The sequence below is a fragment of the Conger conger genome, chromosome 14 (genome assembly GCF_963514075.1).
Source record: "Conger conger chromosome 14, fConCon1.1, whole genome shotgun sequence".
In the NCBI taxonomy this organism is placed as follows: Eukaryota; Metazoa; Chordata; class Actinopteri; order Anguilliformes; family Congridae; genus Conger; species Conger conger.
Window position 1 is genome coordinate 37,906,927 of NC_083773.1, and position 27,608 is coordinate 37,934,534.

Sequence of the window (27,608 nt, forward strand, 5' to 3'; positions counted from 1 at the left end):
TTCAGGGGGTTTTCCCTTCAGGAGGTGAAATGCATGGTGAGTTGTGTTAAGGTCTGGTGATTCACTTGGCCCGTCTAAAACCTTCCACTTTTTCTCCCTAATGAAGTCCTTTGTTGTGTTGGCAGTGGTCATTATGATGAAGTTCCTCCAAATTAGTTTGGACACATTTCTCTGTAAGTTGGCAGACAGAATGTTTTTGTAGACTCATTAATTAATTCTTCTGCTACTATCATGAGTTACATCATCAATAAAGAATAGTGAGCCCACTCCAGAAGCAGCCATGCAAGCCCAAGCCATGACACTTCCTCCACTGTGCTTCACAGTTGACCCCTTTGTTCTCCACACTTTGGCCTTTCCATCACTTTGGTAGAGATTAATCTTGGCATCATCAGTCCATAAAACTTTGTTTTAGAACAAAGTGGCTCATCTCTGTACTTCTTTTCAAATTGTAATTTCAACTTCCGATTCTTACTATTGATGAGTTGTTTGCATCTTGTGGTATAGCCTCTATATTTCCGCTCTCTAAGTCTTCTTTGAACGGTTGATTGAGATACCTTCACCCCTGCCCTGTAAAGATTGTTTGTCATGTTACTGACTGATGTTTTGGGGGTTTTCTTCACAGCTCTCACAATGTTTCTGTCATCAACTGCTGTTGTTTTCCTTGGTCAACCTGTTCGATGTCTTTTGCTCAGTACAAGCTATCCTCAATGCTTGTGCAATGGCTCCAATTTCCCCTCTTTTCTAATCTTCAAAATGGCTTGCCTTTCTCCCAAAGACAGCTCTCGGGTCTTCATGTTGGTTTATCTCAATGCAGTCTTTACAGGCAAAACCCAAGGTTAAAACCAAGATAGATATTCAGAACTATTTATTGTTTAACCAATCAATCTAACAGGACACATCTGGGCATGAAGAAACACCTTTCAGTCACATGCAAAATTGAGATACCAGGAAATAAAAGCTGAAATTCAGATCTATCTCATGTACAACTTTTGACCTCAAACTCAATTGTCTTCAGTGTATAGCAAAAACAAAGGAATTGACCTTGCTGTTCCAATACTTTTGGAGGAGACTATATGTATTTGACTCAGCTGTGGATGTGAGATTTTAACAGGGAATCTGGCTGGGGGTATTGTTTGAAACTATAGAGCTGATAAGAGTAGGCTATTATAGGACTAAGGTGAAGATGTGGGCTTCTGAGGAATATATTAGGAGATAAAATACAGCCATACAGTAGCATGTCAGGTTTGGTGTTATTTATTACAAATATAACATTTACCGACATACACATTTTTAAAACAGGCTTGGCATCGTTTGCCTCCTTTGTGCAACCGCCACTGGCTGGGATTATATTAGCCTACATTATGTAAATTTATATGCCTACAGCTGTATTTTTTTACACATAAGCTTTTATTTGGACTTTTCCCCTCTATGTGATTACCGGAAGTCAATACTTTTTCCACGATCTGTTAACTTGACCCTTGTGTTATGAGCTTTTTCTACTACTATTTTATTAGAAAAGGTGATCTTTAGTGCTTTTAATGTATTGATCAATAACTCCGAATTACGTCATCGTATATGGGATTGTTAGCAATTAGCCAGCACGGTAGCTATCTATGTACATGTGGGAAGTTAGCTAGGCTAGTGAACTTGCTGTAAAGTGAAGTAGCCGAGTTACTAGCTATCTTGTTATTTGCAACCCAGTAATGGCTGGATTACCCAGATATCCAAATAGTAACGGATCTTTCGACTAACGTAACTCCGAGCAACTCGATCAGCATGCTTGTTACAACTAACTAGCAGGTAACGTTGTTGACACGAACATCAAAGAACGATAACTTGAGTCAGCAGTTGTGATGACGGCGACCTTTCCGATGTTTTTACCCTCCGACTTAACTTAATTAAGATAATTTGGCATTAGCTGTGTGATTTGAATTTCAAATTAGCACGTTCATGTTCTGTATAACCAACATTGGTGAAACTATCTGTACTTACTGGTTTAAATAGCTAGTTCAGCTAGCCAGCTAGTAATTCAGATCGCTAGCTATAGGTTAGAGTAATTGTTATTTTAACCTTCAGGAGTAACGTTAACTAACTAACGGTAGCTAAGTGAAAGTTTAGGAATGTTTATGTGCAACTCTGTTATATTTCCTCGCTAATCACATATTGTTTTATACAAACTAATAACACTCAGACCATGGTCCAAACTTGAACTAGATTATTTACTCGCCGTTAAAATCATCTTCCCGAAAATGCCGTGTTCCGGAGGCAGTGGTCAAACCTGTACAAAGCCCATTAAACAGCCATCTAACCTAATTTTATGCCAGAAACCAATAACGGGTACGCGCAGAATAGTATTTAAGTGAATGGTTTATTTTCATGAATGTGGATTTTTAAATGAATCCGCGTCATGCTCAGGATTTTGGTCTGTGTAAGTATTACTGTACAGGACTGCAGTGAAGTATGGTGTATACTTTTCACTGTCTTGCCTTGTAATTTGTTGCCTGTTTTCATGCCAGCCTTCATGAGCAGGACACTGACAGCTACAGTATGCCCTTGGAGGTGAGATGGCCGTTCCCACAGCGCCCTCGCCTGGGCTGGAGGCTCTCGAGTTCTCTGATCATGGGTATGGTTGGATCCTACAGCCTCTTCTGGACCAGTGAGTGCCTTGCACATCACACCACGAAACACCCCATCGCTAAACATCCTCAGCATAACATCAGGCTGTGGACTAGTTAGTGCGTAAATCAAGTACGTTAACTGTCAATTGCGTCTCAAACTCAAGTACAAAAACTGCCAAGTACACATCAAATTCACTAGAAGTTCTCTGTTGTACTTGGGAAGACCGATTCAAGTCTTCAGAGCCAAGAATAAAGAAGAAATTGTCATTTTAAATATGTAATTAACTATAAAGGAATTTAAGCTATCTAGCTGAAAATACAATGATGCAGCTAATGGGGGCATACAACTACATATGCTAGCTAATGTCACTGACTGGAGATGGCTAACGTTTATCACATTCTCTCACCTTAACCTCAATATACATATTACTAAATGTTTTCCCCTTTTTCCCCTTAATAAATCTATACCAACATACAGTATGTTAACCACAAATTCGCATAACAAATACTTTTTATTTTAATGCTATAACATAGCTGGCTAGCTAACGGTTACTTCAGATGTCAGTCGCTGCTGCTAGCCTAAATTACCATGGTGATATATTCAGATTTGTGATGCAGAAAACCTAGGGGTAAAGCTTCAGTTGGCTCACTAACCCTGTAATCTCACTTTGGTACACTTCTGCGCCCACCCCCCAGCCCCCCCCCCCCCCCGCTAATCAGGAAACATCACGTCATTAAACCTCACATCACACCATTAAACATCCCAATAAAAGGAGCAACCCTTGTATAGCAATAAGTAAACATTAATTTATTATTCCAGCTGCTTGTAGAAAAAAATCCAAACAAACTCACTCAATCAAAACAAACACTTTCTCTGGTGTTTTCTTTTTGGCCCATTGTTTGTTGGTTGTTCTTTATTTTTCTGTAACCAGTTATTCGTTAACAACTGTTTTTAAACTGTAATTTCTCCAAATGTAAATTTTCCTGTAATTTCTGCAGAGTACCTAAACTATATTACGGTGCACAACCGGGAAGTGTTACTGGACTTGATAGATCAGCGACCTCAAGACACGCCCCTTATTACCCTGTCCAATCACCAGTCCTGCATGGATGACCCGCACATTTGGGGTATGGCCACTCCTTTTGCATAATTGTACTTGTACCTATTTCACAATTATTATAATAATAGGAGGGCTTTGCACCAGTGATAATTCCATGGCACACGCTGCCATTTTTGTTACATTTCCCTCTCTGTTCTGTTTGATACTGCAGGATTGTAGGATCTTGTTGCCTCACAGTAGTAGGATTGTGGTGTCTCCATCAAAATTCAACAAGGATTTAGGTGTTTTAAAGACTTATTTTTCAAATTTTCCTCAAGCAGTGTTGTGTATTAAAATTTATATACATTTCTTGTTTCTTATGTATAGGAGTACCTTACCCTTCTATAAAGAATGAGACAATGTTGCCTCAGTCAAAGGCTGCCATTTTGGATGATAATTCATTATTTATTTCTCAATAACTATTTGTTATCTGGAGCTCTAGCTTCAGTGTTAATCTGTATAGATAGATGTGCAATATGTTTATTAAAATTGAAGGGATTCTGAGCAACAGGAACTAAGATGGCATGGTCTCATGGGCTGACAGTATTGTGGTCTATATCTCTTGCACTGATAGTGTTGTGGTCTGTGTCCCATGTACTGACAGGGTTGTGGTTTGTCTCTTTTCCCTAGGGATTTTGAAACTGAGGCATCTCTGGAACTTCAGGAAGATGCGATGGTGAGTGGGGAGTGGTTCTATGAGGGTTGCCTGCAGAAACTGAGTAAATAACACAAAAAATACACATTTTCAGCTCTGGACACTGTATTATTTTGTTTTTTTATTTTACCTTTATTTTACCCGGTTGGTCACTTTCATATTGAAAATATATTTTGACCTGGCACAGAAAAGTAGCACATACAGTTTCAGTATAAAACATATTACAATACCGAGAAAATATGAAAATCAGATTTTCCCAAAAAATTCCCCTGCAGGACTCCAGCTGCCTCTGATATCTGCTTCACCAGTGAGATCTACTCCTGCTTCTTCAGCCGGGGGAAGTGTGTGCCTGTGTGCCGAGGTACAGAGCCCCCCCCTCCGCTCAGAGCATGCGTCACCCTGTACCCCACTCTATTACCTCACCCTGTACCCCACTCTGTACCTACTGTATACCCCACTCACCATGTACCCCACTCTATTACCTCACTCTGTACCCTACTCACTGTATACCCCACTCACCCTGTACCCCACTCTATTACCTCACCCTGTACCCCACTCACCATATACCCCACTCACCCTGTACCCCACTCTATTACCTCACCCTGTACCCCATTCTGTACCCCACTCACCATGTACCCCATTCTGTACCCCACTCACCCTGTACCCCACTCTATTACCCCACCCTGTACCCCACTCTGTACCCTACTCACTGTATACCCCACTCACCATGTACCCCACTCTATTACCTCACTCTGTACCCTACTCACTGTATACCCCACTCACCCTGTACCCCACTCTATTACCTCACCCTGTACCCCACTCTGTACCCCACTCACCATATACCCCACTCACCCTGTACCCCACTCTATTACCTCACCCTGTACCCCATTCTGTATCCCACTCACCATGTACCCCATTCTGTACCCCACTCACCCTGTACCCCACTCTATTACCTCACCCTGTACCCCACTCTGTACCCTACTCACTGTATACCCCACTCACCATGTACCCCACTCACCCTGTACCCCACTCTATTACCTCACCCTGTAACCCACTCTGTACCCTACTCACTGTATACCCCACTCACCATGTACCCCACTCTATCACCTCACCCTGTACCCCACTCTGTACCCTACTCAATGTATACCCCACTCACCATGTACCCCACTCTATTACCCCACTCTGTACCCTACTCACTGTATACCCCACTCACCCTGTACCCCACTCTGTACCCCACTCACCATATACCCCACTCACTGTATACCCCACTCTATTACCCCACCCTGTACCCCACTCTGTACCCTACTCACTGTATACCCCACTCACCATGTACCCCATTCTGTACCCCACTCACCCTGTACCCCACTCTATTACCTCACCCTGTACCCCACTCTGTACCCTACTCACTGTATACCCCACTCACCATGTACCCCACTCACCCTGTACCCCACTCTATCACCTCACCCTGTACCCCACTCTGTACCCTACTCAATGTATACCCCACTCACCATGTACCCCACTCTATTACCCCACTCTGTACCCTACTCACTGTATACCCCACTCACCCTGTACCCCACTTTATTTCCTCACCCTGTACCCCACTCTGTATCCCACTCACCATATACCCCACTCACTGTATACCCCACTCTATTACCTCACCCTGTACCCCACTCTGTACCCTACTCACTGTATACCCCACTCACCATGTACCCCATTCTGTACCCCACTCACCCTGTACCCCACTCTATTACCTCACCCTGTACCTCACTCTGTACCCTACTCACTGTATACCCCACTCACCATGTACCCCACTCTATTACCTCACCCTGTACCCCACTCTGTACCCTACTCAATGTATACCCCACTCACCATGTACCCCACTCCATTACCCCAACCTGTACCCTACTCACTGTATACCCCACTCACCATGTACCCCACTCTATTACCTCACCCTGTACCCCACTCTGTACCCTACTCACTGTATACCCCACTCACCATATACCCCACTCACCCTGTACCCCACTCTATTACCTCACCCTGTACCCCACTCTGTACCCTACTCACTGTATACCCCACTCACCATGTACCCCACTCTATTACCTCACCCTGTACCCCACTCACCGTATACCCCACTCACCCTGTACCCCACTCTGTACCCCACTCACCGTGTACCCCACTCTGTACTCCACTCACCCTGTACCCCACTCAGTACCCCACTCACCGTGTACCCCACCATTACCCCTTTAGTGCACTCTGGAGTTGATTTGGATGAATTTGTTTTTGTATGGGGGACTTTGTGCAGTCTGGTGTCTTAACGTGTACTGTGTCTTTAGGTGATGGAGTGTATCAGAAAGGCATGGATTTCGTCCTGGAGAAGCTAAACAGAGGGGAATGGGTTCATGTTTTCCCAGAGGGTAGGACAGTACCCCCGATGGACTCTATACTGCTGTATGACTCATTAAGCATTTAACCAAATTGAACTTAACTGAGTATTGTCTTTGTCCAGTGGATAAATATTGTTTTCAAGACTTTTCAGGTAATATTTCAGTACGATCCTGTATTAAAATGACAAATTGGTAAATAATGAAAATGTATTGATATCATGTAAATGTAAATGTATTCTCAAATCAGCCATAAGATGTTTTATGATTTCCTCTGCAGGGAAGGTGAATATGACCCAGGAGTTTATCCGGTTAAAATGGGGTGAGTAATTTTTAATCTCAAACAGCACAGACTATGTGGGTTCTGCCTGAGGATTTTCTTGGGAATGAAAGGGGAAATAAAAAATGTGTTGTCCTTTATCTGTACTATATTGTCATATTCTATTGATATCTGACCTGGGTGAAATACATAATTGTTTTGGATTCAAATACTTTTCTGCCCTCGATTGACTGATCCAACCAAGAGTACCAAAAGGTTGGGTTTGTGCTTGGGTTTCCAATACACCAGCCAAGCTCAGTAGAGCATAGAAAAGTATTTTAATCCAAAACAATGACCTATTTTACCCAGATCTGGTGTAATTGTTCAACAGGTCAACACCTAAACAACAAGGAATTCTACAACTTCTCTGCAGCGATATTGCCTTGTAACCACTGTTCTAATTGCAGGAGTTGGGCGATTGATAGCAGACTGTTCACTTCACCCAATAATCCTCCCTCTTTGGCATGTAGGTGAGTCGGCTGAATACGGCACTGTAGTACTGGTACACCTATAGTGTTATGATGATGTTTCCCACTACATTGGATCTAACTGTATGCTGATGTAGTGTTAAGTATAGCAGAGTATAGCGCTACATAGGAGGTCTGGATGAGTATGCTGTAGTATGACCTTGTGGAGAGCCACAGGGCACAGGTGAGTCACTCTCAGGTAGATTCTGGTTCAGGAGAGCCACAGGCGTTTCCACCAGAACAACAGCCACTTGGTTGGCTATTGTGTAGTATAGCTAAGCATAGTAACACTGAGTTAGTGGATCTGACTACAGGTGATGCCAGTAGAGAATATGTAGTATCTGATTGGTCGGCTCAGTTGAAAGTCTTAACAGGTTGTTTTTGTCGTGTTTTTACCCTTGCAGGTATGAACGATGTTCTTCCAAATAAAGCCCCTTACATCCCAAGGACTGGACAAGTAAGACTCTCTCTCTCTCTCTCTCTCTCTCTCTGTCTCACTCTCACTATCTCTTCCCCCCTCCCTTGAAGGATTGACATTCATTACATAGTCCCTAATGATTGAGTTTATCATTGTGTGTGAAATTGTTCTTTTCACTTTTCAGAAAATAACTGTTTTGGTGGGGAAGCCTTTCACTGTGACACACCTGCTGGAAACATTGAAGTCTGAGAACAAAAACCAAGTGAGATTTTCCACGTGTGCCTGTGTGTGTGTGTGTGTGTGTGTGTGTGTGTGTGTGTGTCACATGTGCACTGACAGGCTTTCCTGTTGCTGACTTGTGTTCAGTCTGTACCCGTATTAATATACATGCCCCGGAGGTGTGTTCAGTCACCTGTCTGTATCTGTGTCCAGGTGGAGGTGAGGAAGGCCGTGACGGACTTCATCCAGGGGGAGTTTCGCAGCTTAAAGTCCCAAGCAGAGTCCCTTCACCAGCGGATACAGAAGACCGGACGATAGCCAGGCCTCGTGTTCGGCCTGCATGCAGTTGAGAGTTCATACACACCTGAACCAGATGGAAGACTGATCACGGTTGCCTTGTGTGAAAGGCTGGCAGCTTTGAGACCTTTCTGCAGTAATCTGAGCTCCTCGGAGCCAGGAGGGCATCACGAGCCTGACTCCGTCTGAGCCGAGGGGCGAGTGTAACCTCTGCATGAACCCCTTTGCAGTTCTACAGGTTAATGCATTTTAAACCTGGGTTACACAAATATGACCACTTCCCGCTCTGCAGCACCTCTCAGGCAGAGCTGGGTTTCACAGGAACAGGAAATAGCCTCCAGAATGACCTTTCCACCCTCCCGAGAGCAGCTGATCTGTGTTGTCATAAGTCTTAGAAATATGAAAACGTGTTTTCTTTGATACATGAAATAATTTGAACATGAAAATGATCACGTATTTTAATTCAGAGAGGTTTGGTCAGTTTTATTTCACTGTGGGTGTATTCTGTATTCTTCGGTTCCCTATGTTTGGTCAGTGACATAGTGGCCTTTATGGAATTACACAGACAACATGAAACTGTAGGTGGCAGATGCTACTATGGTAGTGTGCGGTTTGGATTTCTTTCAGATATTTTCATTGGTGCACCTGGTAAAATGTCACGTTTTCCAGGTCAAAAAGTCAATTTTAAACATTTTAGAAAGTAGAAGACTCTGATTTTGTGGCAGCTGAGTAACAGACAGAATGCTGGGATTTGTAGTGCAGAGGAGAGGCTGCCATTTGCTGGGGATGAATTGGTCAGAGGGACATGGGAGTGCAGTGCATCGCAGTGTGAGCCCAGTATGGATTGGCAGCATTACAGTCTTCAGATTATGGTTCGAGTGTCCTTTATTCAGTAAAGCGCGATATGGTATGAAGAGTGATTTTGTACTTTGAGTGTTATACCGGGATTGGGCATGAGCAGGCGTTGCTAGGGAACAGCTGATGGATTTAAGTACATTGAGTAATGATCCCCTCTTAGCAGTGGAGAAATGGTTAATAGACCAATCAGGACCAAGCCCTCGCCATCCTTCCAATCAGCTGTCATCAGTAGATCTTAACCCTTTCAGTCCCAAGCCCAATGAAATGGCTCCACAGAAACGCACACAAACTGTTGGTAGCAGATGCTACTACAATTGTTTGCAGTTTGGATTTTTTTCAGGTATTTTCAGAAAAAAGAATGCTGCGTTGCCTTTGCCAGGTCACAGAGTGCTTTTTAAACATTTTAGCAACTAGAAAACTAAGTTGTGGCGTTTGAGTAACAGACAAAATGCTGGGATTTGTAGTGCAGTGTTTTTAGCTGAGGTGCTGTTCTCTGTTCAAATGCCCATTCTGCTGTAAGATTACTTATTCCTTGGCAGAACTTTTACTGGTTTCTTTATGTGAATTATCCATAGCACGCGCTAAAGTGTCATGCTGATCACTGACCAGTTATTTATTCGATAATTGAAACATTTTCAACTGCACTATGTATCAGGGGAAAAAGCAACACATTGTGCTGCTTGAGTTATGCATATTTAAATTGTTACCTACATCCATTTTAGTGCCAAAACTGCAACATTTTGTGCAATTGCAGCTCAATAAAGGGCATGTCTGATTCATAAGGTGAGTGAACATTACCACTCGTGGTAAGCCGGCATTTTTAAGCCAACTTGTAATTTGGCAGTAATGCTGCACCATCTATTTAAAAGCCATGCACTGCTTTAAGCCTGTTGGTGTTCATGGTAGCTGACATAGCTACAAGAGTGAGATGCCACTAACATGCTAGGCCTACTGTAGATCTTCTGTACGAGGGTGTCCCTCTGAGACAGAATTTCTCATTACAGGCATATTGGAATTGCTTGATGACATTGAACCTGCCACTTGTAATTTATATTCTGCTATAATTTAAATATGCTATTTGCAAATCAGAGACAGATATTTGGACAACTCCAGTAACAATGTTGCTTTAATAAAAAAAATATTCATTTGAAATCTGATTCTGTGAATTCTCCGAAATATTGAAGCTGTCCATTCGCTGGTCATTCAACCAATCTCATCTGTGGCTCAATAGTTCCTTTCAGTTGTTATTGTTCCTGTGTCATTATTCAAGCTCCAGACTAAAGTGAATCCCTTTTAAAATGACAGGCAAGCCAATGAACGTTATTAAATCGGCTCTTGTGATTCAAAACTCGTTGTGGGAGAAATGTTTTGCTTAACGCAACACCAAGACCTGTTTTCCAGTCTAAAGAAAACTTGAACAAGGCACAAACTCAGAGGATTGTTGTGGTCCTTGCCCAAAAAGTCTTATGAGTGCTAATCTGATGGGGGTAAATGTTTTGGCTTGCGTCTAAAAATGTTGTACTTGTCAGCGCTGGATCCCGATTTGCACATGTTTCCATGGCTCCTTGATTTGCATCTGTGTTTGACTGAATTGTGCAGTCATATGAGGCAGACAGAGATTACAGCTGTTGCGCAGTCAGTAGCACAAACTGCAGTGTTTTAGCTTTGTGGATCTACCCCTCAGTGTTTTGAAACAACACTGAAACAATGTTTATTGATGTGGTGGTGGATCTGAACCATCCATCCATCCATCCATTATCTGAACCCGCTTATCCTGATCAGGGTCGCAGGGGGCTGGAGCCTATCCCAGCATACATTGGGCGAAAGGCAGGAATACACCCTGGACAGGTCGCCAGTCTATCTCAGGGCACACGCACCATTCACTCACACACTCATACCTACGGGCAATTTTAGACTCTGCAATCAGCCTAACGTGCATGTCTTTGGACTGTGGGAGGGAACCGGAGTACCCGGAGGAAACCCACGCAGACACGGGGAGAACATGCAAACTCCGCACAGAGAGGCCCCGGCCGACGGGGATTCGAACCCAGGACCTCCTTGCTGTGAGGCGGCAGTGCTACCCACTGCACCATCCGTGACCCCCCCCACTGCACCATCCGTGACCCCCCCCCCACTGCACCATCCGTGACCCCCCCCCCACTAACAATCTTAATCTGTAGGTGGGTCTGTATACGTCAGTATTTATCCAGCTGAACAGAAGTGAGCCAGTTCCAATGGCAGCCATAACACTATCTCCACCATGTTTGACAGATGAGGTGGTATGCTTTGGATCATGAGCTGTTCCCGTTTTTTCTCCACACTTTCCTCTTTCCATCACTCTGGTACAGGTTGATCTTTGTCTCATCTGTCCATAACACTGTTCCAGAACTTAATGTATGTTTTTTAATGTACGTTTTTGCTAATTGTAACCAGGCCATTCTATTCTTGAGGCTTGTGAGGGCTTTGCATCTTGTGATGAACCCTCTGAGGTTATGCTGGTGTAGTCTTCTCCTGGTGGTGTCTTTGACACATCTACACCTAAGTCCTAGAGAGTGTTCTTGATCTGTTAAAGGGATTTTTCTTCACCATTCAAAGGATTCTTCTGTCATCCACTACATTGGTTTTCCATGGTCTTCCAGGTTGTGTGCCATTGCTGAGCTCACAAGTGCATTCTTGGTTCTGAACAATGTACTAAACAGTTGATTTTGACTATCTCTGATCAATTTTTCAGATTTTTCAGCCTAATGATGGCCTGCTTTACTGGCATTGACAGTTCTTTCATCCTCATGTTGAAAGATAACAACAGACTCCAAATGGAGATGGCACTCCTAGAATCAACTAGAACTTTTAATAGCTCTTTTATGCATGAACTAATGATGAAACAACACACCTGTCCAATAAATATTTGAGCAATTGTCCAATTACATTTGGTTCCTTAACGTTGGGGGTGCAATGTATGGAATTGGCTACAATCCATACACTATTCGCCCAATATGGATAAAACCCCTCAAATGAAATGTAGAAGTCTGCACTTAAACGTAATAGTGATTGTTTTATTTCAAATTCAATGTGCTGGAGTACAGAGCCAAAACACAGATACTGTGTCACTGTCCAAATACTTCCGGACTGCAATGTAACTGATAGCCACGAACATGGAACATGGAGCATGAAGGTTGCAAACCTGTATTGATCAAACGATTGGCTGTAACAGAAACCGATACGCACACGAGGCTTCTCTCTGGGGTAGCACAGTAGGACTGGTGCATCTAACGTCATAGCCGGAGACAGACGCGAAGATGGCCGACGCGAAGATGCACCGGTTTAGATTCACAACATCCACCTGTGCAGCCTTATGTTGCTTATTTCTAACGGTATGCTGCAGCGACCAGGTGCCGTTGATAATGTGGTCCGGTGGAGGGTAAGTAAGCGCTTATCTATTTATTTTGCTTGATATCAAAAATAGTTGGCGTTAGCCAGCTCTCTAAACGTCTAACGTTATGGTTAGCCTATCCAGTGAGCTGTCCGATTGCCTGGTCAGAACATTGTGGGAGAGCATATTGTTTTTGCCTATTCATTCGTCTATTTAGCCTGCTACAATACCGCATACTCTGCCTGGGTATGTCTAGGAATATCATAGACACTACAAATCATAAGCGGTGTGAAAATAATACCCTAGCTATCTCGATGAGTGAGCCAGCTATCGGGCTATTCTCCGTTGAAGGTCGCCGTGTAGCCCCACCGCTAACAAACATAGCAAGGCCTACATGCATTTACATCGGCGCAGATAATAAATAAAGAATTAGCCAGAAGAACGAAAAAACTTTTTTTTCAAGGCGCATTAATATACGCTCGGGTTCTTGGCTATATAGCCGATCATTTTCGTCAAATATCGAACGTGTTCTACACTAGATGTAGCCTACCATTAGCCTCATGCCATTTGCTTGTTTGTGTTCCTTTGCGAGACAGGAATGTTAATCTCTTTTTTGTATTGTTAAATTCTAAATTCTTTGAATCAGTTGGCCGACTGAATGTTCAGGAATGGGGAGTTTTTTAAGACTGTGGTAGCCTATGTTTTTTATATGACTGTGGTAGGCGGTGTGAATTAATCAATTTGCAGAAAGCACGGATAAGGTTGCTCTGTGTATCCTCCCTCCGTTTTACTAAACTAGGCGCTGTTATCGCAGGATACAAGGCAGTGTGCCGTTGAAGGAGGACTACTCGTGCTTCAGAGCGCTGTCCGTTCAGCACCTCGTAGCTGTATGTTATTCCTGCTGCAGTTTATTCTAGCTGTAGCTTATTGCTGTTTTAGCTTAATTCTTATGTATCTCAGACATACCACCTCTCCCGGAAGGTCCGTTAGTCTCCAGGAATTCAGCCCCCCGATACCCGCAAAGTCTTCCGCTAATCTGGAATGTGCACTAAAGGCAGAGTTTAGAAATGCGCTTTTTATTGTGGCGAACTAAAAGCCAGGATGCCAGACTGTGATAAGCACCATGCTGGTGTTTTGTTGGCAGGGTGGAGCTTGAATTTGTGCAATTTTCCTGTTTTACCAGTTACATAAACCAGTAGTGTGATCATCTCCTCCAGTTAACATTGCAGATTACTTTTGCATCAGCAGGCTGTTGTTATGATGGCAAACTGGTTAGCAGACATGGTTTTCATTTAAGTCAATGGCAGTTGTTGCTCAGGAAATTGTTAGCCAGCTGACTTGTTTGCTGTGGGAGACAGGTAGGCCAGTGCAGAGAGATTATCAAACCATTTTTAAAGTTTTCACTTACATTTCCTGCTTGGTTTTAATAAAATGGTCAGATATATCAGATATACATTTGAGAAGCAGAAAGTAAGAACTGAGCTTGTAATGTTATTTTCTTGACAAAGTAATGACCTGTCTATCTTCTTTGAACTCATCACTTTTTTTTTTATAACTTTTGAAATTGAAAACCTGATGAAACAAGTAGAATGTTCGTAACATAATTTTGTAGTGGTACAGACAGATGCTCATGTGTGGGCTTCCAGATCTAACAGCATGGTATTAAAAATTATAATTTGAACCCCTAAATTCTGCTTAAAATCAGCTTTCTTTTCCAGCAACAAAAATATTGTTTCTGCAAATAGCACAATCCTACTATTGGCAATTACCTTTGGAAGGGTATACATTAATTCTGGTTAGTTCACCGTCCAGCCGTCGTCCCAGCCAAAAACTTGGGTGACTCTATAATCAGGGGGTCACACTTTACAATAAGTTTCAGGAATTGGCATTATCTAATGTCGTTGTTAATCATGAATTGATGATGTAGGAATACATTAATTAAGCATGAAATTAACTTTTCAGTAGTTAAGGTATTTGTTAACTACTAACTATCGTATTAGTTTCATGAATATGTATACATTAGCAAACCATAGGATAAACCTATAATTAGTTTACCATTAACAAATGCATGATGTTTTTTTTTCCATTCCAATATGAATTGGCATTAACTAATGTAGTTGCTAACTTTAATTAATCATGTACAAACTCATAAACAAAACTGTACAGAATATCTTATCAGTAGTTGGTTAGTTAACAACATTATTGAATGCCAATTCATGTAACCTTATTGTAAAGTGTTACCAATCAAGGAAGTGAGATGTAAGAGGACCATTACACACTGTTTTATCTGTCACCACATTTAGCAACATAACTGAAAGAAATCCTGAAATTTTATTAAAATGTCTAACTGTCAACATAGTCATTGGACAAGCAGAGGATAATGACTTTCTGAACCGTTAAAATGAGACTTTAGCCACCTGTTGAGTTAAATGGTAAATGTTAAATGGTTGGCATTTATAGTGCATTTATCCAAAGCGCTGTACAATTGATGCTTCGCCTTCAGCCATTCATTCACACACTCACTCACACCCATGGCGATTGGCTGCCATGCAAGGCACCAACCAGCTCATCAGGAGCATTTGGGGGTTAGGTGTCTTGCTAAGGGACACTTCGACACACCCAGGGCAGGATCAAACCGGCAACCCTCTGACTGCCAGACAACTGCTCTTACCGCCTAAGCCAATGTCGCCCCTGGGTTCTCTCAGCAAAGCACCCACACAGGTGCACATATGGGGTCCAATCCCTGCAATCGGTCAGCAGACCACTGGGCCTGGCTTGACTATTTTAATCTGTTCTGGGAGCGCAGAGACCTTTTCACAGCAGATGGCCTTCACCCAAATAGAGCTGGCACATGACTGCTTGGCGCCAACATATTTTACAACATCCACCATCCGTCTTTCACCCTCATGCAACCATGCTCGGAGTGGGCTCAGCAAAATTTTGCGGACCCCTCCTCCTCCTTCAGGAATATCTCTGGTAGGGTGAGTAAGACTTCAGCAGGGTGAAGTACTAGCTGATACCTCTGTCGTCATTGACAAGAACAGGCACAACAACCGCCCTGCCAGTATCAACTGATACCCCTAGGGTCCCAGCCAATGTCATACTGCTGCCTCAAATTGTTCTACCGACCTGGGACTAACTGAGAAGCTCACTGGCTCTTGCTATAGGCCAGGAGGTCTACTTTTAATCCTGGCCCTCATGCCGACCCGCTCCCCAACCCTGTCTTGTTAGGCTGCCGTCCTGGGCCAATAGGTGGCATTATTAGAGCATCTCATCCATCGAGATGTAAGAACTGGAGACGGCTTCTGCATACCGGCACAATGGGTTCCTATGGGAGCAGTTCAATGGCCTGAGAAGCCATGGAGGATACCATGTTTGACTATGGGGCTTTTTGGCACCAGAGCATGGTATATGGTTATAGTTCCAGTGTCTCTGAGCTGGTATATGGTCGTAGTTCCAGTGTCTCTGAGCTGGTATATGGTTGTAGTTCCAGTGTCTCTGAGCTGGTATATGGTTGTGGTTTCCCGCGTTCCCGCCGTCTGATACGCAGGTTTCAGCCCGTATCTCTGCTTGCCTGAGGGACATCCAGAGCTGGATGGACAACCACCATCTAAAGCTCAACCCAGGTAAAACTGAAATGATATTCATCCCTGCTAATACCTCTCCCCATCTGGATCTCTCCATTTCCCTCGGGGATACCACACTCACGCCGTCACCCAGTGCAAGGAACCTCGGCGTGGTGATGGACAGCAGACTGTCCCTTTCCGAGAACATTGCGGCGGTGACCCGGTCTTGCAGGTTCTTCCTATACAACATACGGAGAATCCGCCCCTTTCTCACCCCCTACTCGACCCAGCTCCTGGTCCAAGCGATGGTTCTGTCCCGCCTGGACTACTGCAATTCCCTCTTGGCTGGCCTCCCAGCGTCCGCCATCAGACCCCTCCAACTCATCCAGAATGCAGCAGCTCGTCTGGTCTTCAACCTTCCCAAATACTCACACGTCACCCCCCTGCTTACTTCCCTCCACTGGCTGCCTGTCATGGCTCGCATCAAATTCAAAACATTGGTGCTAGCCTTCCAAGCAGTTAAGGGGTCTTCCCCAGCTTATCTACAAAAAATCATCAGACCCTACACCCCTGCCAGACCTCTTCGTTCAGCCTCCACAGGCCGCTTGGCACCTCCCCCTCTCAGAACCTCCACCTCACGCTCACGACTACTGTCTGTTCTGGCTCCACGGTGGTGGAACGAACTCCCCGTTGAGGTCAGAACTATAGAATCTCTCCCCACCTTCAAGCGCAAGCTGAAGACACACCTCTTCAAGCAGCACCTCTCCCCATCCCTCCCTACCTCCCTGTGAACCTTAATTGTTGTCTCTGTGACTTGCTTTGTGTATCGGTATTTTTAGTTGGCTAGGTAAGCAGTGTTTGGATAGTTAACTTTGGTAACTTTTGCTCTGTTTGTTTGTTTGTTTGTTCAAAAAAAAAAAAAAAAAAAAAAAAAAAAAAAAAATGGCCCTTGTCCTTATCTTTGTTGTACAGGTAGCAGTTCAAATTGTACTTACCTCTAGGGTCTTTCAGCGAACTTATCCCTGGTTATGGGTATGCACTTTGTTGTACGTCGCTCTGGATAAGAGCGTCTGCCAAATGCCAATAATGTAATGTAATGTAATGTAATGTTTCAGTGTGTCTCTGAGTTGGTATATGGTTGTAGTTCCAGTGTCTCTGAGCTGGTATATGGTTGTAGTTCCAGTGTCTCTGAGCTGGTATATGGTTGTAGTTCCAGTGTCTCTGAGCTGGTATATGGTTGTAGTTCCAGTGTCTCTGAGCTGGTATATGGTTGTGGTTTCAGTGTGTCTCTGAGTTGGTATATGGTTGTAGTTCCAGTGTCTCTGAGCTGGTATATGGTTGTAGTTCCAGTGTCTCTGAGCTGGTATATGGTTGTAGTTCCAGTATCTCTGAGCTGGTATATGGTTGTAGTTCCAGTGTCTCTGAGCTGGTATATGGTTGTAGTTCCAGTATCTCTGAGCTGGTATATGGTTGTAGTTCCAGTGTCTCTGAGCTGGTATATGGTTGTGGTTTCAGTGTGTCTCTGAGCTGGTATATGGTTGTAGTTCCAGTGTCTCTGAGCTGGTATATGGTTGTGGTTTCAGTGTGTCTCTGAGCTGGTATATGGTTGTAGTTCCAGTGTCTCTGAGCTGGTATATGGTTGTAGTTCCAGTGTCTCTGAGCTGGTATATGGTTGTGGTTTCCGTGTGTCTCTGAGCTGGTATGTGGTTGTGGTTTCCGTGTGTCTCTGAGCTGGTATGTGGTTGTGGTTTCCGTGTGTCTCTGAGCTGGTATATGGTTGTAGTTCCAGTGTCTCTGAGCTGGTATGTGGTTGTGGTTTCAGTGTCTCTGAGCTGGTATATGGTTGTGGTTTCCGTGTGTCTCTGAGCTGGTATGTGGTTGTGGTTTCAGTGTGTCTCTGAGCTGGTATGTGGTTGTGGTTTCAGTGTGTCTCTGAGCTGGTATATGGTTGTAGTTCCAGTGTCTCTGAGCTGGTATGTGGTTGTGGTTTCAGTGTCTCTGAGCTGGTATATGGTTGTGGTTTCCGTGTGTCTCTGAGCTGGTATGTGGTTGTGGTTTCCGTGTGTCTCTGAGCTGGTATATGGTTGTGGTTTCCGTGTGTCTCTGAGCTGGTATGTGGTTGTGGTTTCCGTGTGTCTCTGAGCTGGTATATGGTTGTGGTTTCCGTGTGTCTCTGAGCTGGTATGTGGTTGTGGTTTCCGTGTGTCTCTGAGCTGGTATGTGGTTGTGGTTTCAGTGTTCCCCTGGGCTCTTTGGCTCCTCCAGCTGTCGGCCATGTTGTGTCCAGTTCCCAGCTGGTCTCCTACCTGAACAGCGCTCTCAGCGGGGCCCCGCACAACGTGCTGCTCTTCCTGCAGGAGAAGGTACGGCCTCACTTCCCAGCAGCCTTTGCTCTGTACAGCTGTACATTTACAAACCTGGCTGTAGCTGGTTTTGCAGTCATTGGAATTAATTTCTTACAAGCGGATCATATTCTTACCACTTCTGCAGACACACATGGTAGTCTACAAACATCTACGGACACTTACAGGTACCTACAGACACCCACAGACAACTGCAGATACATATGTACAGACATTGGCAGACATCTGTGGTGACCCTTATAGACTATATCCAGAAGCACCTACAGAAATGTATAGACTCTACAGACATCTACAGATTCTACACAATGGCTGTTTCATATATGTGCTGCTAATAAGATGGTTCTGAAATCTATGATGAAGGCACAGAAGAACAACAAATTGCAAATCAATATAGAGGTAAACTTGGTAGAAGAGCAGACAGTGTTACTGTGCTGCGGAGGGCAAACCTGCCTAAGACACTACCAGTTACTGTACTGTTGTAAGGCCTGTGACATCATGTTTTTTATGTGTTCTCCTGATCTGTCCAGCTGAGCTTGGATGACTTTACCATGTACGGAGGTGTGTTTGGGAACAAACAAGACAGCGCCTACCCAAATCTAGAGGTAAGCCTGATGCTAACACACATTCTGGTAATAAGCTAACATAGATATAGCTCATGAGCTAGTAGACTCCCTGATAGTAATATTCAGAGCCACTGTATCCTGCCCGTGAGTGATCTGTAGTGATCTCTGTACTGATGACACTGCATATACTGTGTATTCCTATAGCAGTGCCTACATGTTCCTATATGAGTGCATATTGTTATGTGGCAGTGTCTATATGTTCCTTTTGTAGTGTTTATATGTTCCCATGCCAGTGTATATTTTTCCGTAGCACTGTGCATATATTCCTTTTAACAGTGGACATACACTCAATGAGCAATTTATTAGGTAGACCTGTACACCAGCTTGTTAATGAAAATATGTAATCAGCCAATCATGTGGAGCAACTAAATACATAAAAGCATGCCGACGTAGTCAAGAGGTTCAGCTGTTGTTCAGACCAAATGTCAGAATGGGGAAGAAATGTGATCTAAGTGACTTTGACCGTGGAATGATTATTGGTGCCAAACAGGGTGGTTGAATATCTCAGGAACTGCTGATCTCTTGTGATTTTCATGCACAGCAGTCTCTATAGTTTCAGAGAATGGTGCGAAAAACAAAAAACATCCAGTGAGCAGCAGTTATGCATGCAAAAACGCCTCGTTAATGAGAGAGGTAAGAGGATAAAGGCCAGACTGGTCGAAGCTGACAGGATGGTGACAGTAACGCAAATAACAACATATTACAACAGTGTTATGCAGAAGAGCATCTCTAAATGCACAACATGTCAGGTGGTTAGGCTACAGCAGCAGAAGACCAATAAGTAAAATAAATAAGTCTAATAAATACCTAATAAAGTGATCACTGAGTGAATATTCCGACAGCAGTGTGTATATTCCTAAAGCAGCGTATATATTTATATAGCAGTGTGTATATACTCCTACAGCAGTGTGTATATTCCTATAGCAGTGTATATATTGATACAGCAGTGTGTATACACTCCTACACCAGTGTGTATATTCCTACAGCAGCGTATAGACTAACACGTGTTGTTCCCTCCCCAGTCGGCTCTCCAGGCTTCTCCTCCTCCGTCCTCCCTGGTGTTGCCCATGGTGTCGTGGCCGGGGGTCAGCGCCGTGCCCGGCCTCCTGCAGGAGCGGCTGGGCACCTCGCCCCTGTACCTGGAGCCCTCCACCCTGGCCCAGCTCCGCCTCAACGCCTCTGTCCCCGCCCTGCTGATAATCCGCCTGCCCTACAGCCCCGGGTACGCCCCGCCCCGCCCGTAGCCATCTCGCAGACGTAACAGACCTCTCGTGAATTCTCGTGCTCGATGTCAGCCGCTTTTCCTCGGTCTCTTAACTCCACCCTGTTGCTTGTGCTTTCCTCAGCACTGACATGATGTCGCCCAAGGAGGTCCTCAGCGGTAATGGTGAGCACTGCCCTTACTTTGTGTGTGTGTCGTTCTAAATGTTTAATGCCCGGGTGCTCGCGTCCAAACCCGGCTCTGGGTTTCTGTGCTGCCAGGTAAATAACTGAGCAGTTAGTGCTACTGATTGGCCAGTCTGTGTTCACACCTGACTCCCAGGTACAGGGAGGGTGGAATACCATCACTTCTCGGCCCTGGCGGACGGTGACTTGCGTAACACGGGTGTCAGCTATGCATGCAGTGCTGTGTGTGCCTGTTCATTTGGGGTAATTTCATTTGGTTGGTATTTTCCCCAGATGAGGTGATTGGTCAGGTGCTGGACATTGTGAAGGAGCAGGGTGTTCCCTACACTGCCATCTACACTGCGCTGAAACCCTCACGGGTAAGATGGGGGGGTGTTCATCCTGCCGTTATGCACCTCTCAGTGTTTAGGGAAATGCATAAATACGTGGTTTATAGTGTGCAGAAATCACACTTCTTTCACTGTTTGATAGGTGCGTGTGTTTGTGTGTGTTTCTCTGGCATGTGTTTGTGTGTGTTTCCCAGGTGAGGTGTGTGTGTGTTTCTCAGGCGTGTGTGTTTGTGTGTGTTTATCAGGCGTGTGTTTGTGTGTGTTTCTCAGGCGTGTGTTTGTGTGTGTGTGTGTTTATCAGGTGTGAGTTTGTGTGTGTTTCTCAGGCGTGTGTTTGTGTGTGTGTGTGTTTATCAGGTGTGTGTTTGTGTGTGTTTCTCAGGCGTGTGTTTGTGTGTGTTTCAGGTGGTGGGGGAGGTGCTGTCTCCTGAGCTTCGGTCTGTAGGCCGCTCCTTGCTGCAGGTCAGCCCCAGCTCCCGCTATCCGCCTGTGGAGTTTAAGAGTGAGGGCTCCAGCTGCATCCTACTGTGGGCAGAGAACCTCACCGTCAGCCTCTTCAGCAAGGCTAAGAGTGTCTGGGAGAGACACGACCTGACCCCAAGCACCTTCGGCCACACTGTTACCCCCTCACTAACAGGCTCCTCCTGTAACCACACCCACTCCAGGTGAGCTTCAACCAATCCAATACCCCCTCACTAACCGCCTCCTACCTGTAACCGCACCCACTCCAGGTGAGCTTTAAACAATCCAATACCCCCTCACTAACAGGCTCCTCCTGTAACCACACCCACTCCAGGTGAGCTTTAAACAATCCAATACCCCCTCACTAACAGGCTCCTCCTGTAACCACACCCACTCCAGGTGAGCTTCAACCAATCCAATACCCCCTCACTAACCGCCTCCTACCTGTAACCACACCCACTTCAGGTGGGCTTCAGCCAAATGTAATAGAAAAACTTTGTTTGTTGCAAAGCTGCAGAGTTCTGAGTTACTGAGAAACTGTGCAAAGCAGGATGTGCCTTGAGAAGGTATGAAAAACAAGAAACGGCAAGGACACATATTTGGCAATTTATTGTACAAGTACTCTGTTCTCAGAATTCTTTTTGCTGTCCTTGGCATTAAAAGCCCATTTAAACCTTGCTGATACCGCATCCTGTTTTTCATTAGACTGTCATACTGTATGTATGTATATACAAAACCATGTATTACAAAGAGTAGTTTGAAACATCATAATAGAATGGACTTCTCTCTGCAGGAAAGAAATGCCTTATTATGGGGTGCAGATGATCTCTCTATAGCTTTAAGTAGTGGTTTTCATTGCGTTGCCTGCACCCAAACCATGGCAGGGAAAATACTGGTACCAGTACAGAACCACCAGATCCCTTCATGGACCACTAACCCATCCTTAACTGTGGCTTTCTGTGTTTCAGACTCATCATTAATTATGAGAATGTCCTGGGATTCAGCTCCTTTCGCCTGATGTAAGTATTAAACTAAACTAATGTAAAGTACATTAAACTAAACATAACTAAGTTAATGTATAGTACTCTAAACTACATTAAACTACACTGAGCTAAACTGCACTAAACTGAACAAAACTATACTTAACTACATTAAACAACATTTACAAAAACAATACGAAATTGAAATGATTTAGTATACACTACATTAAATACATTAAACTTCACTAACCAACACAAAACTAATGAAAAATTAGACTAAAGGCTTCCCATGAGACCCAATCAGGCTCTCCCTTTGTGAAATGGAAAATACTTGAAACATGTTGACATAAAACATATTATGAAACTATTGCAGCATTTCATCAGAGATGGGGAAATACCACATCCTACCACCTATACTCCCACCTAGTCATGTAGGTGTGATTCATCTTCACTGGGAGCTTGTGTTCTGGAAAGCATACACAAATGGCCGACGGGCCCAGCACTATAATTTGTGATTACAGAATGTTTTATAAGCACTGCTGTTTGGCACAGCAAGCATGTTGCCGTGGTTATTTAAAGCAGAGGCTGTTTTATTTGCTCTTTTAAAAACATAGCCTGTGTCTCATATATTAGCTTGTGTAATGCATTCATACATGTATGCCAAATGTGTGTGTGTGTGTTTTGCAGGTTTTGTAAAGCAGTGCTGCATGTGTCATGCATTCATGTATAAGTATTTCTTATAGAACATGCCAAACGTGTGTGTGTGTTTCCCAGGTTTTGTGAAGCAGTGGCTCTTGTAGTTACTCTTTTAAAAGCTTAGGCCTCCAATGTGCCACTTATTTGCAGCTTTTCCATGGGCCGGCGGTTCTACCGGGTTTCGGCACGGGAGTGGTTCACGCTGGACCAGGTGGAGCTGGAGTACGACGGGCAGACGGCCGTGTTCAACGGCAGCCGCAACATCTACGCCCCCGCAGAGTTCTCCTACCACTGCGAGTCCGTCACCAGCTTCCGCTACGCCCTGCTGGTGCCTCGCTCCACCACCGACAACGCCAACCAGTGGAGGGTGTCCTTCACCCACTTCCAGGTACTACCCTGAACCCCTAACCCTTAACCCTTAACCCAGTGTTTTTCAACCTTGGGGTCGCGACCCCACGTGGGGTCCCGCGGAATTCAAATGGGGTCACCTGAAATGTGTAGTAATTGATAATTTTTTTTTTTTTTTAAACATGATCAAGAACTAATTCTAGAAAAAAAAAAAGTCTCTGGGGTCGCCAGAAATTTGTGATGTCAAAATGGGGTCACAAGCCAAAAAAGGTTGGGAACCACTGCCTTAACCTCTAGCCCATAGCCCCCCACCCTTAACCCAGCCACAGTGCCAACCAGTCACTAACCAGCTCCTGAACCCTAACCCCTAACCTTTAACCCTTAACCTCTAGCCCTTAGCCCCCCGCCCTTAATCCAGCCACAGTGCCAACCGGTCACTAACCAGCTCCTGAACCCTAACCCCTAACCTTTAACCCTTAGCCTCTAGCCCTTAGCCCCCCGCCCTTAACCCAGCCACAGTGCCAACCGGTCACTAACCAGCTCCTGAACCCTAACCCCCAACTCCAAACCCCCCTAAGCCAAGGATAGCACACAGCAGTGTAGGCTGTGTGTACGTCACTTCAACTGATAAAGTGTTGGGGTTTAAAGAGAAAGCAGATAAAAAGGTGTGTGTACCCCACATTTATCCATTCTGATACATTTTCAGTGTCAGAAGAAGATTCAGTACATGTTACCAAACATGAGAAGTTCAAGCACTCTCCGGAGGCGTTTATTAGGAGTATACACAAAAGGTGGAGTTGCAGCATCACAGAATCCACATGGCAAAGGAACCCTCACTGCAGGGAGAGGAGTGCAGACGGAAATGAAGCAGCAAGACAGGACAGGAAGAAAAGCTGGCAGAGAACAGGGAGGCAAGCAGGCAGGCAAGACAGGCAGGAACCAGCGGGACAGGCAGGAGACAGGGCTGGGTGCGAAAACAAGACAGGATAGTTCTAAAGAACTGACGGACCAGATAAATAGCAGAAGGTTCTGAGAAGAAGGAAGAACTTCAACGGTCTGGCAACAAGAGTGTGATCTGAGACTAAATGGTGATAAGGGCAGGTGTAGGAAATCTAAATAATGATTAAGTGGGAGTGAATGATCTGCATGTGCCAGTATTAACTGAATGATTGATGAGGGCGTGAGGTATGTGATGAGAAGTGCAGGGCAAACGAAATCAGTGCTAGTGGAATAATGAGGTGATAACAAAGCAGGTGAACTGTGATCAGGAAATGAGAGGCGGGGCAGATGAGGCGAGTAAAGTGACTACATGAGATGGAAACTAGGACCAGACATTAAACACGAACTGCAACCTACAACACGAAAATTAAAACACACAAGTAAATGAAATACAATTACACCGCTCAAGGGGAACCGGGGAAACACATAAACAAAAGGACGGGGATCCAGGAACCGGGAGGCATAACACCAAACACCATTGCCCACCCTACAGAAAGGTTCACTTGGGGATTATCCACTGTGCTTAAGATTCTGTAACTTTGTTTCAGTAATATTTAGAGTAATTTTGACTCTTAGTTACCTTTCAGAAGTGACCAGGAGTATGCCTGTAATCAAAAGTGTTCAGGAATGGTAACCATTTATTTTATTTTGGGTATGTCATTTTCAAGCATCTGTTAAGAAACGGTGCTGATACTTAAGGCATTAACAGATAAAATGCATCTCGGCAATTGACAATTGTGACAAAAACTTTTAGGTCAAAGTTTTTTACATGGTGTCAGAAACCATTTGAAAGTTAAAGCCCCTGTGCTGTATGAATTTTTGATTCTTGAGCCCTTCATGTCTTGTGTGACAGATCCAGGGCTTTGGTGTGAAGGGGCAGGACTTCTCCTACGCCAGCGACTGTGCGGGGTTCTTCACGCCGGGGATCTGGATGGGCCTGCTGACCTCCCTGCTGATGGTGCTGATCCTGACCTACGGGCTGCACATGATCACACAGCTCCGCACCATGGACCGCTTCGACGACCCCAAAGGGCCCGCCATTTCTGTCCCCCAGAACGAGTGACCTTCAGTAGAACAACGGACACCCAGAGCAACAGACCTGTATCAGAACAACGGACACCCAGAACGACTGACCTTCACCAGAACAACTGTCCCCCAGAGCGAGTGACCTTCACTAGAACAACTGTCCCTCAGAACGAATGACCTGAGCCAGAACAACTGACACCCAGAACGACTGACCTGCTCCAGAACAACTGATACCCAGAACGACTGACCTGCCCCAGATCAACTGACACCTACAAGGACTGACTTGCCACAGACCAACTGACACCCAGCATGACTGACCTGTCCTAGACCAACTGACACCCAAAACTACTTAGTGGTCCCAGAACAACTGACACCCAAAACAACTGAACTGCACCAGAACAACTGACCTGTCCCAGTACAACTGACACTCAGAATGACTGACCTTCCCTCTTCGTGCCCTGGAACAAGTGACAGGATCAATACACAAATCTGTCTCCATTTTCTTTTCCTCTCTTCCCCTGTATAATCTTTTTGCTTTCCAAAATTACCTTTTTCCCCTCAGATTTCAGATTTACCCATTTAGATAGGAGTAAGAGAGGATAATGAATGAATTAAAACTGGCAAGAGTGTTTATGTCTAATCCTTCCAGTGGTTGTTTGTGAAAGGCTTTGTAACTTTGGCATTCTCTACACTCTCTGAAAAAAAGGTTGGCTTATCTCCATAGATTAACCCTTTTCAGTCCCAACTCTCTATCATAGGTGTTATGTGTGAAAGCTCCCCGACAAGGAATCCATTTACCTGACAAAGAATCATTCTATCAAATCGTTAACTACATTGGATTCTTCTATGAAACCACAGCTGAGAGTGCATGAGAGGCACTGTGTGTTGTTAAGGAGAGCCAAGCTTTCTTATCTTTAGGCTTGAGTAAAGCAGCATTTTTGTCATAGCTGTTGGAAGTGAAACCATGCACTGTACCAAGATCTGGTGAATAGAGCAGTGGCTGGGGCTCTTCTTTGTAAATATAAAGAGATAATATATCAATATACTGTGTGTGCTGTGTTTGCATGTGAAATGTTATTTGTACATTTGTTCTTCTTGATTTTGTTTTATTTTCTGTGATTTAGACGAGATTCCGGTACAGTGTTTTGAAGTGGATCTTTAGTGATAATTTATCTGAATTTATCTGAGTACAATTATTCAACACAAAGAACTACAGAGTTGGAAATTCATTATTGGAACATTTCAGACTGCGGGCTACTTCTAATAGGCCCCATGTTGAGGGGTTCCCAACCTCTTCTTAGATTTTGGTTGTAGACATATCACTGCTCTGTGTTTCCATAGAAACAGCTTCATTTTAATTCTCAGCATTATGTTCATACACCTGAGATGGTTTTTATCTGATATGCAGGGCTTAACCACATCAGAGGTGTGCGCTTTTGCACTCGAGATGGACACCTGTGTATCTGTGAAATGGGTGGACCACTTCATTCACGGCTGCACTGAATATAATTTGGGTAGCTTATCCTGATCCATGCCTGCAAATGGACAATGTAAATCTACCCAGAGTTCAAGTTATTTTACATTTTCCTTCTATCTAGGATTCAGTGCTACAAGGTTGGGTACCTTTAATAATAAAATCTAGTATGCATTTAAAGGAGCTTCATTACCATTTGTCAGTCAATCAGATGCACAAATGAAAATGCAGGGGGTGTTGAACACGCACAATTATTGGAAATATGTTTCATTGTCACAGTTTTCTAATCTAATCCATTCAATGAGTGAGATTATTTACCAGTTTACATTTTCTGTTCATTGATTAAGAGCAGTTATACAGTTGTAGCCTTCATCTGAATTAGAGGAAAAAACATAACAGAAAATACAGGAAGTGAATTACAATGAACATAAACAGTTTTTTTTGGATCTGTTGAATACATTAATTTGTCATGTTGTGTGCGTAACTGTAGTGGCACTGTCAAGGGGTCATTGTGAACATAATGTCTAAAAACGAAATTGATATTTGTCAGAAAAATACAATTCACCCAGTCTCCAGAACTCAGACATTTGGGAGAACTGTTAAATCAATAAAGTTTCAGTATAAACCTTTTGT

General features: G+C 44.1%; 2 protein-coding genes across 3 annotated transcripts; both read left to right on the forward strand.

Annotated features, from left to right (window-relative positions):
• The first annotated feature begins 1,446 nt into the window (after positions 1-1,446).
• On the forward strand, positions 1,447-10,489 carry tafazzin (tafazzin, phospholipid-lysophospholipid transacylase). Of its 2 annotated transcripts, none has more exons than XM_061219761.1 (11): positions 1,447-1,519; positions 2,517-2,656; positions 3,618-3,746; positions 4,349-4,394; positions 4,649-4,734; positions 6,707-6,787; positions 7,035-7,076; positions 7,481-7,543; positions 7,945-7,997; positions 8,143-8,220; positions 8,391-10,489. In XM_061219761.1, exons 2-11 carry the CDS (start codon positions 2,548-2,550, stop codon positions 8,493-8,495), a joined length of 792 nt encoding a protein of 263 aa, XP_061075745.1. In that variant the 5' UTR covers positions 1,447-1,519; positions 2,517-2,547; the 3' UTR covers positions 8,496-10,489. The 2 variants fall into 2 exon arrangements, with proteins under 2 accessions (XP_061075745.1, XP_061075744.1); XM_061219760.1 differs by having other exon boundaries at positions 1,472-1,800.
• A 1,990-nt stretch (positions 10,490-12,479) lies between these two features.
• Positions 12,480-27,605, forward strand: atp6ap1a (ATPase H+ transporting accessory protein 1a). Its single transcript, XM_061219970.1, has 10 exons — positions 12,480-12,750; positions 18,505-18,631; positions 19,159-19,233; positions 20,277-20,476; positions 20,601-20,641; positions 20,935-21,020; positions 21,396-21,655; positions 22,421-22,471; positions 23,279-23,516; positions 25,329-27,605. The coding sequence occupies exons 1-10, from the start codon at positions 12,629-12,631 to the stop codon at positions 25,536-25,538; spliced, it is 1,410 nt and encodes a 469-aa protein (XP_061075954.1). The 5' UTR covers positions 12,480-12,628; the 3' UTR covers positions 25,539-27,605.
• The last annotated feature ends 3 nt before the right edge of the window (positions 27,606-27,608 follow it).

What these genes read in the sequence shown, in the direction of transcription:
- tafazzin (XM_061219761.1), top strand. Translation starts at nt 2,548, where the DNA reads ATGCCCTTGGAGGTGAGATGGCCGTTCCCACAGCGCCCTCGCCTGGGC. An exon ending in CTACAGCCTCTTCTGGACCA is followed by an intron (nt 2,657 to 3,617) that starts GTGAGTGCCTTG and finishes TAATTTCTGCAG; the next exon opens with AGTACCTAAACTATATTACG. An exon ending in AACTTCAGGAAGATGCGATG is followed by an intron (nt 4,395 to 4,648) that starts GTGAGTGGGGAG and finishes ATTCCCCTGCAG; the next exon opens with GACTCCAGCTGCCTCTGATA.
- atp6ap1a (XM_061219970.1), top strand. Translation starts at nt 12,629, where the DNA reads ATGGCCGACGCGAAGATGCACCGGTTTAGATTCACAACATCCACCTGT. An exon ending in CGCCTGCCCTACAGCCCCGG is followed by an intron (nt 20,477 to 20,600) that starts GTACGCCCCGCC and finishes TGCTTTCCTCAG; the next exon opens with CACTGACATGATGTCGCCCA. An exon ending in GGAGGTCCTCAGCGGTAATG is followed by an intron (nt 20,642 to 20,934) that starts GTGAGCACTGCC and finishes TATTTTCCCCAG; the next exon opens with ATGAGGTGATTGGTCAGGTG.